Here is a 14268-nt window from a genome sequence, read left to right as displayed (position 1 = left end):
GTCAGCTCGACCAGTCCAGCAGAACTATGAGGGCAGAATAGGCATCACAGGAAAGGCAGTAATAAATCAATTGTTCTTATTCAGATGCTATTTTAACAAAAAATACGACAGGCATACGGGGTTGAGATATTTTTAGACTAGTATGACGACAGCCTTCTATTAACCAAATCATACAAGCCTACACTTCTCTTCGTATCTTTTCCTAAAAAGGGAACGTGAAACAAAACTTATTAAAGGGGGGAAAAAATAACAAGATGGTGAACCAGAAACCCAAAATAATAAAATACAGCAGAAAGACAAAACAGATAGGAACCCAAACTTAGCTAAAACAGCCTCCAAATCTCTAGAGGTAAAGAAGAAAGAGGTAAAATCATATGAACTGACAATTAAAATTCCAATACTAGAGACGTCATAGAACTGAAAACTTAAAATTCTAAAGAAATGTAAGAAGCAACTCCTAGCGCTGTCAAACCATTCAGTATGAACTATGAACAAACAATGCCTTAACCATGTGGGCATCAATCAATCAGAAAATGGTATGACAAGCTCATGCAGTATATAATACATCTCAGAGGCACACCCGCCGGCAGTTCCTTAAAAAGCACAATATTAGCCTTCAGTGGTACAAAAATGCCTAGCAAACATTTGGCAAACCACAAAAGGTTATCAAGTAACCACATCCTCATTCATGACATTTTTTAATAGTTAATTCAACAAAATGAAGCTCTCACCTCAGACAAATGCTGGTTGGAGCTTGCATGATGATTCCCACTCACACTGTTTGCCCTATTTGCATCACTTGCAGAGTTCCCCCTAATGCGTCCATTGCCCATGGTAGTTTTCCCATCATTCTTAGCTGCCACTGCAACCTTTTTTGCAGCCTCTTGCAGAGCATCCACTGCAACATTGTAACAGTCTAGAGACTTCGCCCCTTGATCAACAAATTTGAATGCCTCATGGCGTAGGGTATTGTATCGGACTGTATGAGATTCTAGATAATTGGTGTATGCATCATTAGAACGTTCTTCTAACATAACACTGCTCTTGGCATTTCTTGTCCATCGTTTCAACATATAATGAGATGGGAGAGTAAGAACATTGGTGACTCGAAAGACTGTCAACACATGTCTACAAGGAAGACCTGAAAATTCAAACATCTGGCAACTACAAGAAGCTTTCATCTCCAAAACATTGAATTTGACACAGTAAGCTTTATGGTCCTCCCCATACTTTGATACTTGATATGTAATGATCTCCCCATCATCATCAGCTTTTGATGCCATAAATGTCAGTGTCCCAACTAGCTCCTCTTGAAATCTCATAAATAATTTTCTTGTGTAGAGCTCAGATGCTTGTCTCTCCATTGGAGATGGAGTCTTCAAAACTGGGGAAGTATTCATTGTATCATAGTCTGCTTTCACTTCTTTCTCATTCCGAGATTCTAGTGCTTTCTCATACAATTTAAAAAATTGATTCAGATTGGTTGAAGCATTCACATATCCATCAAAATACGAATTCATACTATCACTTCGCTGGGTTATGGACATTTCTGCAAAAAAAGTGTCGCGCAAATATACTGGAACCCACTGCCTGCGAGCAGCATAAATTGTTTGGAGCCATTCATGATCCCTAAGTTCATATTTATCAACCAGAGACAACCAACAGGACTCAAATTCCTCAATTGATTCAGTCAAGTTAACACATTTGTGAAATTCTGCTTCAAAATGTGGATGCTGGAGAAACACATGGGACAACTTCTCTTGGCATTTTTTGAAGATGTGCCACTTGCAAAAACGATGACGGGTCTCGGGGAAAACCTGGTTGATAGCTGATCGTATCACTGCATCATGATCAGTTGTTATTGACACAGGAGGACGTCCGGACATTGCCATAAGCCATGTCTTAAACAACCAAACAAAGGATGCTTCTGATTCATTTATCAAGAATGCACATCCGAACAACACAGGTTGCCCGTGATGGTTTACCCCAGTGAAGGGTGCAAAGGGCAATCGATACCTATTGGACCTGTAGGTTGTGTCAAAGGTGACAGTATCACCAAAGTAAGTATAATTTATCCTAGCCTTTGGATCCGCCCAGAAGACATTGCCTGTAGACTGGTCTTCATCGCCCTGCACAGCATAAAAGAAATTGGGGTTCTCTGCCTGCATTTGCTTCAAATAATCCAAAAGGAGCTGAAATTCCCCTTCTAAGCTCCTCTGGCGATTATTTCTCATGTAATTCCTACAGTCCACCTCTGTAAATCCCACTTTGCTTATTCCACCATATTCTTTAATCAAGGCTGACATGATCCTACGAGGGCCCATTCCAGCTGCTTGCAAGGTATCAATCAATGTTTTAGCAGGACCAGAGATTTGCCTATGAGAACGAAGACAATGAACCTGGTCTGGAGGAACTAGCTCATGATTGTGTTCTTTAACAAAACCAGAGACAACCCATTTCCCTGAATCCTGCATCTTCACAGACAATGACGCTTTGCACCCGACTCTAGTAATAGTTCTAGGTCGCTTGATCTCCCTATCCTTGGTGCGCTTCTCATTCAGATTTCTAAAGCCTTCTTTAGCACAAACAAATTGTCTTTGGATAATGGCTCCATCGCGTCTAGAACGGCGTGAGGAGCTGACACGGGTACTAAACCCAACACGACGAGCATAGGAGTTGTAAAATGCCTTGGCAGCCTCTTCAGACTCAAATTCCATACCCTCATAAGGTTCAAGATCCAACAAGTCACCCTCAGGAAGGTAAATTTCACCACTGCCACCCCAAGTAACAGGAAGTGGACTGTCAACCATGTCCTCTTCATCAACATGGTGCGAAATGTCCATTGCATCCTCATCCCCATCTCGCCCGCTACTGCCTCCTCCTAAACCTATATCAAATTCAAGAACCTCGCTATCCATCTATATCAATGACTGCATATGTATATATATATATGCTCCTCTACAATCTAGTGGGCAGCTAAAACTTGAAATTTTGAATTGATATACAATGACTAACAGTGAAATAAACACATAAACTGACCATTCTGTGAGCTCTGATGGATCCAGAGCGAAAGGAACGCCAACCCAGAGATTGATTGGCGAATAGAAGAGTGTAGCACAGTGTAAAAGAGAGACTTGAGAGTTGAGACACATACAAAGAGAGGTTTATTTTTGTGGGTGACTAGGGTTTTGTAAAGGGGAAAGAAAAACCCTAGAAGAATCAAATTGGACTGCGGATTCTTGCAAGATTGGTGAGAAATGAAGTGGGTTTTAGGTAATTGAATTAAGGAAACGGAAAAGGTGAAACTTTTTCGTTTTAGGGAGGGACTGGAGAGAACAGAGAAGCGTGGGTGGGTGGAGGGGAAGCTGAGTGCTGGTGATTTTACTTTCTAATCCTGCTTTGATTCGGGACTATCTTGTGAGTTGGCCCTAGCTATCATATCTACCGTCCGAGCTCATCCTGAGTTGATCTGGCTCCTTGGTCGAACAATAATGAAAGAAGCATTTTTTTGGCCTTGGCAATTGGAAAATTTTCGAGAGATAAAGAAATCCAAATAGTAAATGCTTTTTATTAGCCCCAAAAAGAAAAAAAATTAATAATAATAAATAAATAAATAAATCTGATATAAATAACTTACTTTACCGTTGTTTCAATTTATGTCTTTCATTTCTTTGACATTCTTCATTCTTAAAAAAGAGGGGAAAAAAAAGACTGATAGGGAAACCTTTGATAATGGGCAATTAGATTTTGGCTACAACCCCTCTAAGCCTTTTATAAAATCCCCTCTTTAATTGAAATTATCTAATTAATGATAATTTTTAAATAACAATTTAATTAAACATTTAAATAAATTATTCTTTTAACAATTTTTTATACATTCATCCTATTTCATAATTTATATTTAAATTTTAAATTTTAAGAATTTAAAATTATGGAGATAGAAATTATATAATAAAAATAATTTAAATTTTTAGGATTTGTAAGTATTTTATAAATAAATTTTGAAAAAAACACTCTTTTTAGAGTAAAATTTAGTGACAAGATGAGTTAGCATTTTATAATTAAACAGAGTATTATAAGAAATAAAATTTAAAAGGGGTGTTATAAAGATTCTTTAGGTGTGTTAAAAGCTGTACTCTTGAATTATACTTTTAGCCCAAATGGGTGATGCCTCCAATAGCCCATCAGCACCGAGCCCAGTGACCCAATCAGGCCCCCTAAACCGCACAATGGCATGCTGAGCTCAACGACTCAAATAACTCAGAACACAAAAACATAAGAAAAATGAGAAACGCACCACGCTTAGCACCACAAACTATAAAAGAAAATGAGTAATGATACAGCCACAAACTCTTGTACAAACTTATTTTGTACAAACTGACGTGGCATGATAAGATTGGTTGAATGAAAATATAAATTAATAAAAACAAATCATGTGGGCCAAGTGATATTTAATTCAACCAATCTTATCATGCCACATCAGTTTGTACAAAATAAGTTTGTACAAGAGTTTGTGGCTGTATCATTACTCAAAGAAAATACTGTAGTTTCAAAACTAACACACTCTCCTCACACACTCGCCTCACAAAACGGATCGTGGGATTGCTCTCTCCTTCGGTTTTCTCTCTTTCTCTCTCGAGCGTGGGTCTCTCTTCGGCTGTGGCTCTCTCTCTCGAGCTTGGGTCTCTCTTCGGCTGTGGCTCTCTCTCTCGAGTGTGGGTCTCTCTTCGGCTGTGGTTCTCTCTCTCGAGCGTGGGTCTCTATTCGGTTGTGGCTCTCTCTCTCGAGCGTGGGTCACTCTTCGGCTGTGGCTCTCTCTCTCGCCGTGGGTCTCTCTTATCCGGCCTCTCGCGCATCTCGTTGCTCTCTCCTTCGGCTTTCTCTCATCGTGGGTCTCTCTCACGCATCTTTCTATTGGAAATTAGCAAAATGCTATTGTGTTGTGAGTTATGAGTTGCTGATTTTGGGATGAGTTGTTGTTGGAAGTCATCTGTTGTTAAAACTTGCTGCTAGAAATTGTTATATGCTGGAAAATGGAAATTAATGCCCAATTTTTTGGGGTTTATTTATTTACAAGTTATGAATTGATTTGCTTGCAACTATTGTGTAAGTTATGAGTTGATTTGCTTGCAACCATTGTGTACTGTCCATAAGGGCTGAAGTATATCAGTTATTATTTCAGTAATACGTGAGAGTTTTTTGTTAACGTGTCCAATTTACCAGTTCTTGCAAAAATGCGATCTTCAATTAACCCAAAAACAGAGCAGCAATATCAAAACTCAAACCAATGTGTTAATCAATTCAATTAAATTGATCAGCAAGTAATTACATTGCGAAATACACAGCATTAATCAGGATCATCCACGAGAACATTTTGTCACCCAATATGATGCTGTCTTTTATTTGCGGTTCATTTTTTTAAATTTTTTAAAGTTTCAACTCAATTGAAGCCTACCTTTGAAAGCAACAAAGATTACAAATGAATTAATTACATGTACAACAGTATGATAAAAAACCAAGCACAAGAAATGAATTCTTATCAATCTACTGAACTACAAATGATTGGTTTTTTAACATGAAAATTTACAAGAAATATTCTAAAAGCAAACTTAAAATGTAGGAGTAACTCGATTCAACAAAATGCCATAGCATATGTACCAAATGACACTTAAGCTAGAGGCTTGGTCTCATCCTCATCTTCTTCTATCTTGGTGTCAAGTAGAATCTAACATAACCCATCTTCGCAATCTTGTACTCGACCACAACAGGCAGTTATGAAGATAGCAAAATTAACATAAATTCATACCGAGAGAGTGAAGCTGCAGCTAGGTGTCAAATTCCAGTAGTGTCGTGAGGATGCAATCCACGAGGTGGAGAGAGAAACAACTGATAGCCAAGCCAAATGTGGAGAGACCCACAGCGAGAGAGAGTGTTGTGGTCGACTGAGATGAGTGTGTGTGTGGTTTACGTTTGCGTAAATTACCTCCACAAATCAATTCCGACAACCGAGAGAGTGAAGCTGCAGCTAGGTCTCAAATTCCAGAAGTGCCGTGAGAATGCAATTCATGGGGTTGGGAGAGAAACAACTGACAGGCAAGCCAAATGTGGAGAGACCCACGGTGAGAGAGAGTGCTGTGGTCCAGTGAGATGAGTGTGTGTGTAGTTTGCGTTTCAGAAACTCGAGCGCGTGTGTGGTCTGCGTTTGAGTAAAATGAGTTTGCGTTTTCAAGCTACAGTTAAATCTTTTATAGTTAACACAAAACGAACCGTTTTGTATTAACTGTGGTGCTCATTGGTGTGAGAATATCGGTGCTGAAAACATAAAGGTGCTTTTGGTACCGTCTTTCAAATGGTGTTTTTGTATTTGTTTTATAAATTAAGAAAAAAATTATCTTTAATGAATATGAAAACACGTTTAATAATTTGTACATAAAATAATATTTAAAAATGAAGACAATAAAAATGTGTTTAGTTGGTTGTTTGGAAATATTACAAAATATTAAAAATACGTTTGGTTGGTTGTCTGGAAATTATTTTTCAATTGTTAATTAGATGGTCTTTTATTGTTATAAATTTAATTAGAGCTTAAATGCAAACAAATTAGTAAAACATATAGAAATAGAATTTAACGTCAAGCACATAATTTTTTTAAGGCATAATTTTAATGTTAAATTAGTTCATTTGCATAATTGTAAAAATTTACAAACACAAAACATTACAGGATAAATCTATGGTACCACAGTTGTATGGTACCACAACTGGATCCAACCATTGAATCTAGTCCACAGTTGTCACTAGAGCTAAATCCAATGGTTGGATCCAGCTGTGGTACCATACAACTGTGGCACCATAGCTGACCCAACATTACAACAGGTATAAAAGTTTAATAATAATTATCACACAACATTTCTAAAGGTCTCAATACGTCCGTATCATCGATGTCATTAATGTCAATATCCATTACCTAAAAAAAAATGCTAAATATCGTCGTGCTTGTCGTGCCTGTTGCGCCGTTCCGTACTTGTAGGTGATGGCTGAGAAATTTCTCAAAATCCATATGGAATGGAATGGCTCAGTACCTTCAAATGACAATGACTAAATTTGTATGAAACTTTTGACTTTGAATGTCAATCACTTGCATTAATTGCTAAGCTGGTCAAAACCTAACCTTCCATACTTTTAAGAATTAACTACAGATAATTTCAAAAACCCTTATAAATTAATTATCTTCGAATTATTCTCTCATTTTTTATAACTTCAATTGACTCTCTTTTGTAAGAGAATAATAAAAATTCATTAATCTACCCTTACTTTTTCCTAATTTTTAATAAAAAATGGATAATTTGATATTTTTAAAAAGAAGGAATAATTTGATGAATAGTGTAATTTAAAATTTATTTATTATATAAAAAATAAGAAAAAAAAGAGTGGTTTATAATTTTTTTGGCTTTTTTAACAAAAAATAAGGAAGTAATTTAAAATTCTTAAAAATAAAAGAATAATTTAAATATAATTAATTTGCAAGGGAGTAATATGAAATTAACCCCATTATAATATATCTAGTGGGCATACGAATTATATTAATTATAGCGATAGCTAAAAATGGTCCAACACGGCGATAAAACTGGATTGTGCTTAGGCTAGAGCTACAGAAGTTTGAAGCCTAATTAAACGGCATACACAGCTCTAATTTTCATCTTATAATTCATATATCATCATCGATCACAATGCTTTTACTAGTTATTATCTTCTTCACAATCACCACCCATATGCATCTTCTTCAATATTCAACTACTTCAGCAGCGGCGGCATCCTTTGATCACAAAACGATCTCGTTTTCTAGCTTTGTATATGAGAGGGACCATGGTAACTTCACCTTCGCTGGTGAAAATACTACCATCGACGGAGGAGCTCTTCAGCTAACCCCTGACACGGCCCACATGAGGTTCATCGATCATTACTACAACAAGTCTGGCCGAATCATGTACCGTCACCCTTTCAGGCTCTTCAGCGATGATGATGGTAACCGCAATAACACGTACTTGGTCTCTTTCAACTCCACTTTTGTTATTAATTTGTACAAAAGTCCAGCATGGGATATTTCTGGTCATGGCCTTGCTTTTGTCATTGCACCCAATGATAGCTTCCCTCCCGAATCAAGTTATGGTCAGTGGCTTGGTCTCACCAATGCCTTCACTGATGGTAACAAAGCTAACCATTTCGTAGCCATTGAATTCGATACTGTCAAGCAAGGCTTCGACCCAGATGACAATCATCTTGGCCTCAACATCAACTCTGTTGTATCCAGAAAGAATGTTCCTCTCAAGGATAATTATAACATAACCTTATCCGATGGCAACAGCTACACCGTCTGGGTTCAGTATGATGGCAAATCCAAATTGATGCAAGTGTTCATGGACAGAGAAGGAGAAACAATGCCCCAGAAGCCGCTTCTCAAGGAGACGATAAATCTGAAAGATTATCTCAAGCCAGAATCCTACTTTGGCTTTTCTGCCTCTACTGGCTATCCTCATATTCAGTTGAACTGTGTCCGCTCTTGGACACTAGACATAGATGTTATACAGACGAAGAAGGAAAAGGATCGGAAATGGCTGGTGATTTCAGCTGGGGTGGGTGTCCCTTTGGTGGCTGTTTTATTAGTCTTATGTGCAATCGCGTATGTGAAAAAGAGAAGATCAAGGGTTGCAGAGCCTCATCATAATTTGGGTAAATTGAGATTGCCTGGGATGCCAAGGGAGTTCAAGTATAAGGAGTTAAAGAAGGCAACAAACAACTTCCATGAGAGTATGAGGCTTGGAGAAGGTGGCTTCGGCATTGTTTACAAAGGCATCATCCACCACAATGATCAATATCATGTTGATAATACTCAAATAGCTGTGAAAAAATTCTCCAGGGATAGCATCAAAAGCAAAGGTGATTTCTTAGCTGAGCTCGCCATCATCCATCGTCTTCGCCATAAGCACCTCGTTCACTTAGTTGGTACGCGTAATTACGCTGTCATTTTCTTTCTTTTAATTGTCAAAGGAGCAAAACGGGATCAAGATTATCCCATTCAAAAGAATTTTCAACTTTGAAGCAACTTCAAATTAGTGAATATTGACCAAAACAATCTTCAAATAATTACGCTCTCATTTTCTTTCTTTTAATTGTCAAAGGAGCAAAACGGGATCAAGATTATCCCATTCAAAAGAATTTTCAACTTTGAAGCAACTTCAAATTATTGAATTTTGACCAAAACAATCTTCAAATAAAGCCTTCATAGATAGATAATTTCCCGAGATAATAAATTAGTCTAGGTCAACACGTTGAGTTTTTTAATCACATACATTTCCTAAAAGCTCCAGAATAAGTTATATAAATACCACTCTAATTTCGAACTGAAAACTTCATAAATGCTTCACTAGCATATTAATAATTTCTATAACATGTTCTCTCTTCAGGATGGTGCCATGAGAAAGGGAAGCTTCTATTAGTCTATGATTTCATGCCAAATGGTAGCTTAGAGAAGTACTTATATGGGACTTCCGAGCAGGTTACTCTGAATTGGAATCACAGATACAAAATACTAACAGGGGTTGCTTCAGCAGTATATTATCTGCAGAATGAATATGACCAGAAGGTGGTGCACCGTGATCTGAAGGCAAGCAACATCTTGCTTGATGCAGACTTTAATGCTCGACTGGGTGATTTTGGTCTTGCTCGTGCCATAGAGAATGAGAGGAACTCCTATGCTGAGCATGGACTAGTGGGAGTCCCTGGAACCATGGGCTACGTTGCTCCGGAATGCTTCCACACGGGGAAGGCTACCCCGGAATCTGATGTGTTTGGCTTTGGAGCAGTGGTTTTGGAGGTCGTTTGTGGCAGAAGTCCTGGAAATATGATCCCTCACCAACAACATGCTTATACGTTGGTTGATTGGGTCTGGATGTTGCATCGCGAAGGTCACATTCAAGATGCTGTTGACCAACGGCTTAACATCAATTCTGTTGTTGATGAAGCAAAGAGGCTTTTACTTCTGGGATTAGCATGTTCACATCCCATAGCCAGTGAGAGGCCTAAAACAGAGGATATATTACAGATCATATCTGGAACTTCAACAGTCCCTTATGTACCTCAATTCAAGCCAGCATTCACATGGCCTTCAACCAGTCCTCCCATCAGCATGTTTGACAGTATACTTTCCAGCATCACATTGTCTTCTCCAGGTTCTGGGTAACAAGTAGTTTATCCAAATCAAGACTACTCGAGTCCTCATTTGAATATTTGAGCATCTGGAGCTATGGAGATATAACAAATGTATAGACTGTGAAATTGTGCAGGATCTCACATTAATCTTCCCTTCATAGTTCTACAATGGCATTCATTTGTTTTCTTGTTTTTAGAAATCATGTACCATTGAACCATCACATTTGTTTACCACTATTTGCATGTCAGTCTTACCTGGATACTATTTAAACTTGTTTGTACAAAACTTTTAATAAGATCACTTGTAAAGGTTGGCATGCAACTAGCCATCCCTCATCTTGTTTACTTATCATTAAATAAAAACTTTAGGCCTGTGTGGAAATCCTAGTGGAGAACATTCCTCAGTCAAAGATGCACTGATACTCTCTCAAGGATAATTCACCAGAATGAAAAGGTCTTTTGGTTCACGCTACATGAATGATGTTGAAGGGAAGAAATTGAAAACATAAGGCAGTCACCTGTGAGTGAACCTAATAGCCTATTGTACATCACAAAGTCCAGAGATACCTGTCAGTACATAATCCAAAGCCTTTCTTTTCCGTGAAGAATTCACAATGAGAAGGCATAAGTTTGACTTGTAACACTGCTTCATATGTGATATAGGTATAGCAAATCAACTAGTTAATGTTGTCTGAAAGTATACTCAGAAACTAATAAGGGAACCAGACATTACCCTGGGCGAGGGAAGAAAATAAATAAAGTGGGAACTAAAAATAGTGAGTTAGCTGCGTAAGCTGAATTTGCTGCTTAGGTACTCCATGCACAATGTCAAATAATGATGCATCCATACATGTTTTTGAGTAATTCATTAAGAATCTGAAGCGAAAAAGAAAAACTAAGCTACTATTTCTCATCAGTCACCAAAAAAATGTTTACAAGTTGAATCATTTGATAGACCAAGGAAAAATATCTTAAACACGAGATTAAAAACTAAGCTAGAGTTTGCAAAATATGAAAAATTAAGAAAAGAGGAATCTGACTGTAATACCTCAAGCAAATAATCCAAACTTAATCAGGAACTTCTTTGCATTACAGTCCAGCATTTCACTCAAGCTACAATATATATTTCTTTGTTTCAAAAGCCTGTGTCGCAGCTCCAGTCTCTTCTTTAAACCATGCCGGAAAAAGTCCGGATAATCAGCAACTTCATCAATTTGACGCCCCATTACCTCAACCAAAAATTTGATCCTTGGTTCTAATGAGTTCTTGATGCTCTTGATCAGGATAGGGGGATAAGCAGCGACCAAAGCTGCTATCTGTCCATCTGCAAACCCACATCTCTTTAAAAATGTAAAATTGGGTCTCAAAATCTTGTTCACATCTCTGCACAAAACTTCAGGGAATTTCACTGCAACCACTTGAAGATCTAGCTCCTTCAGTCCTACTGACTTCAAAAACTCTGAAGTAGGGCGTAGTCTATTATCAACACTATAACCCATTATAAATGGATGTTTCACAAGGACTTTACCGATCATCCCTTCTCTGGCAAGGCCAAGACTGGTGAGAAAGTCAACAGTTTCTGTGAGCTTCGATTCAATGCTGTAACTGATGAGCCTTGGATTTAGCAATATCATCCTGCCAAGTTGCTTTTCAGGGACTCCAAGAGCCTGAAAGAAGGCCAAGAGAGGACACAGTTTCTCTTCCACACTGTGGGAGAGTATAGGAGGGAACCTGGTTATGGCAGAAGCAACTTCATAGGGTTTTGTTCCTAGTGTGGCAAGGCATTCAACCATTGGTACAAGCTTCTCATTCAGACCAAGAGTAAGGATTTTGGGGCACTTGGAAACAACATTAGGGAGTTTCCTCTCTAAAATGCCAATGCTTTTCAGGTAAGCCCAATTGTCAGCGGCCCTATCCTTTTCAACACCTTGCAGGCGCTTGCATCTTTTGAACATATCGTGGATGGTTCTATCATTGAAACCTCTGTCCTTCAAGAACCAAATGACGCTATTACCGTTTTGACTGGTGCTGATTTCCATATTTCCTGAGGAGATGATTTAGCCTATCAAACTCAAAGCAAAAGAAGCACAAGCACGCGTGTCCATCTATTTCTTTCTGTTTGACAATACATTTAATACTTGATTGTTGTGCAACTATTTGGGGTATATGTTGCTTAGCAGACGATAGAACATCAATTGATTTACTTTGTTTATGTAAAGATGAACTGAAGTCGCAAAAAAGCACCATTTCTCAATCTTTATCAACAATTATTGAACTAGCACAATCATAAACAAAATAAAAGATAGCACGGATAAGTGCAAAAGATGTCTAAATAACCAAAATTTGGGTTGTTTCTGAAAAAAAGAAAGACACACAGTGTTACTGTAATTGGCACAAGGAAATTGAAATTGACATTGGACAAGTGAGATTCCGAAGAGTTGAAGAAAAGCTGCATTACCTTGAACTTAAATATAATAATCAGGAAGAACCACAAGTTAAATACTTTCTAATTGCTTATCGAGTCCTGAAATCAACACTCCGAAATGGAACAAGATGCTGCAGAGTAGAAGCGGAAGCAGAAGCAGAAGCAATCGTGTTGTGAAGCCTTATCTAGTGTAGTGAGTGAGCATTTCACTACTCTTCTTGCTCTGTTGTTCGTATTTTTTTCAATTACCGTAGCTGCCCTCCCCTTGTTTTGTTTCAAATGACTGATGTAGGAGCGTTTTTATTTCAATATACCCTATTTACCCCTAAATACAAAATATCCCATTATGCAAGGAGACAAAAAGTCAAAAATACCCAAAAAGAAACCATCTATTTGCTTATCATTACAATCACCATTCCAAACATGTTCTCACTTCACTATTTCATCCTCTCTAATAGTACACTATTGATTTTGGTGTTTGCACACATACATTATTACATAAAATGTAGGGATTTAAGATAAAAATATTTAATTTAAGTTTTGGGTGATAGAAAAATGATTCTAAGAACAAGTTGAGTACAAAGTCGGATAAGTCGAGTATTTAGTTGAGTAAGAAGTCAAGTAAGGGGATTGAGTAAGCCGAGTATTTAATCGAGTAAGAGTCAAATATGTTGAGTATCTAATCTAGCAAAAACTGATGTGAGAGGAGTAAGTTGAGATGAAAGTCGGGCATGAAGTCAAGAAATATGTCGAGTAAGAGTAAGCTTAGTAATAAATTATAAATCATGTAATTAGTTGAGTAGCATATAATAATTTAGGTAATTAGTGGAACAAGTTTCTAAATAAGTCAAATAGAAGTCAAGTCAGTTTATGAACAAGTCGACTAAGTTTATTAAATAAGTCAAGTATTAATTTGTATTTTGAACACGTCGGCTAAAATTTTTGAATAAGTTAAGTACAAGTCTAGTAAGTCTTTGAATAAATTGAGTATTAATTATCTTAAGTTATTTGTACAAGTTAAGTAAGTCTTTTAATCATGTCGAGTAGGAGTTGAATAAGTCGATTAAGTCTTTTGAACAAGTTGAGTAAATTTATTGAATAAATTGAGTAAATTGTTTGAATAAGTTAAGTAAGTCTTTTGATGACGTTTAGTAGAAGTAGAGTAAGTCATTTGAATAAATCTAGTAATTTTATTAAATATGTAGAGTAGAAAGTCGAATAAGTCGTATAATGTATTTTAATTGAGAATATATTTATATTTTCCTTAACTGTTTAGGTATACAATTCCAAGGACAAATTTATGGTACCACAGTGGTACCATACCACAACTGGATCCAGCCATTGAATCCAGCCTACAGTGGTCATCAGAGCTGGATCCAATAGCCCATTTTATTCCTATTTTTTAAATAATAACTCAAAACATCCTTCTATTAACTCACTATTAATTAAATGTCATTCGTTAGTTATTCATTGAGGGTAAAAAATGATTTTCCATTAAAGAGAAAATTATAAAAAATAAAATAAAAGTTGACATATAACTAAAAATGATATTTATCTAATCCCACTAAACATGAAATATCAAAAAAATATGAAACTTCTATTTCAAGCAATTATTTTGCTCCTCTCTATTTTGTCGG

General features: G+C 37.1%; 3 protein-coding genes across 3 annotated transcripts; 1 reads left to right on the top strand and 2 right to left on the bottom strand.

The window, feature by feature from the left end:
* Nucleotides 1-21: 21 nt before the first annotated feature.
* Nucleotides 22-3539, bottom strand: LOC18034037 (protein FAR1-RELATED SEQUENCE 5). Its single transcript, XM_006422315.2, has 2 exons — nt 732-3539; nt 22-202 (listed from the first exon to the last, which is right to left on the bottom strand). Exons 1-2 carry the CDS (start codon nt 2916-2918, stop codon nt 179-181), a joined length of 2211 nt encoding a protein of 736 aa, XP_006422378.1. The 5' UTR covers nt 2919-3539; the 3' UTR covers nt 22-178.
* A 4139-nt stretch (nt 3540-7678) lies between these two features.
* LOC18033949 (probable L-type lectin-domain containing receptor kinase S.5) lies at nt 7679-10574 on the top strand. The gene is made up of 2 exons (XM_006422314.2): nt 7679-9000; nt 9462-10574. Exons 1-2 carry the CDS (start codon nt 7728-7730, stop codon nt 10235-10237), a joined length of 2049 nt encoding a protein of 682 aa, XP_006422377.2. The 5' UTR covers nt 7679-7727; the 3' UTR covers nt 10238-10574.
* A 578-nt stretch (nt 10575-11152) lies between these two features.
* Nucleotides 11153-12875, bottom strand: LOC18035416 (transcription termination factor MTERF6, chloroplastic/mitochondrial). Its single transcript, XM_006422313.2, has 2 exons — nt 12665-12875; nt 11153-12250 (listed from the first exon to the last, which is right to left on the bottom strand). Exon 2 carries the CDS (start codon nt 12243-12245, stop codon nt 11256-11258), a length of 990 nt encoding a protein of 329 aa, XP_006422376.1. The 5' UTR covers nt 12246-12250; nt 12665-12875; the 3' UTR covers nt 11153-11255.
* Nucleotides 12876-14268: the final 1393 nt, after the last annotated feature.

Source organism: Citrus clementina, unplaced genomic scaffold (genome assembly GCF_000493195.1).
Source record: "Citrus clementina cultivar Clemenules unplaced genomic scaffold, Citrus_clementina_v1.0 scaffold_8, whole genome shotgun sequence".
Lineage (NCBI taxonomy): Eukaryota > Viridiplantae > Streptophyta > Magnoliopsida > Sapindales > Rutaceae > Citrus > Citrus x clementina.
The sequence above is the reverse complement of the archived record's forward strand: the minus strand, read 5'-3'. Positions and strand labels throughout refer to the sequence as shown.

What these genes read in the sequence shown, in the direction of transcription:
- LOC18034037 (XM_006422315.2), bottom strand. Translation starts at nt 2,918, where the DNA reads ATGGATAGCGAGGTTCTTGAATTTGATATAGGTTTAGGAGGAGGCAGT. An exon ending in CCAACCAGCATTTGTCTGAG is followed by an intron (nt 203 to 731) that starts GTGAGAGCTTCA and finishes TTCCCTTTTTAG; the next exon opens with GAAAAGATACGAAGAGAAGT.
- LOC18033949 (XM_006422314.2), top strand. Translation starts at nt 7,728, where the DNA reads ATGCTTTTACTAGTTATTATCTTCTTCACAATCACCACCCATATGCAT. An exon ending in GCACCTCGTTCACTTAGTTG is followed by an intron (nt 9,001 to 9,461) that starts GTACGCGTAATT and finishes TTCTCTCTTCAG; the next exon opens with GATGGTGCCATGAGAAAGGG.
- LOC18035416 (XM_006422313.2), bottom strand. Translation starts at nt 12,245, where the DNA reads ATGGAAATCAGCACCAGTCAAAACGGTAATAGCGTCATTTGGTTCTTG.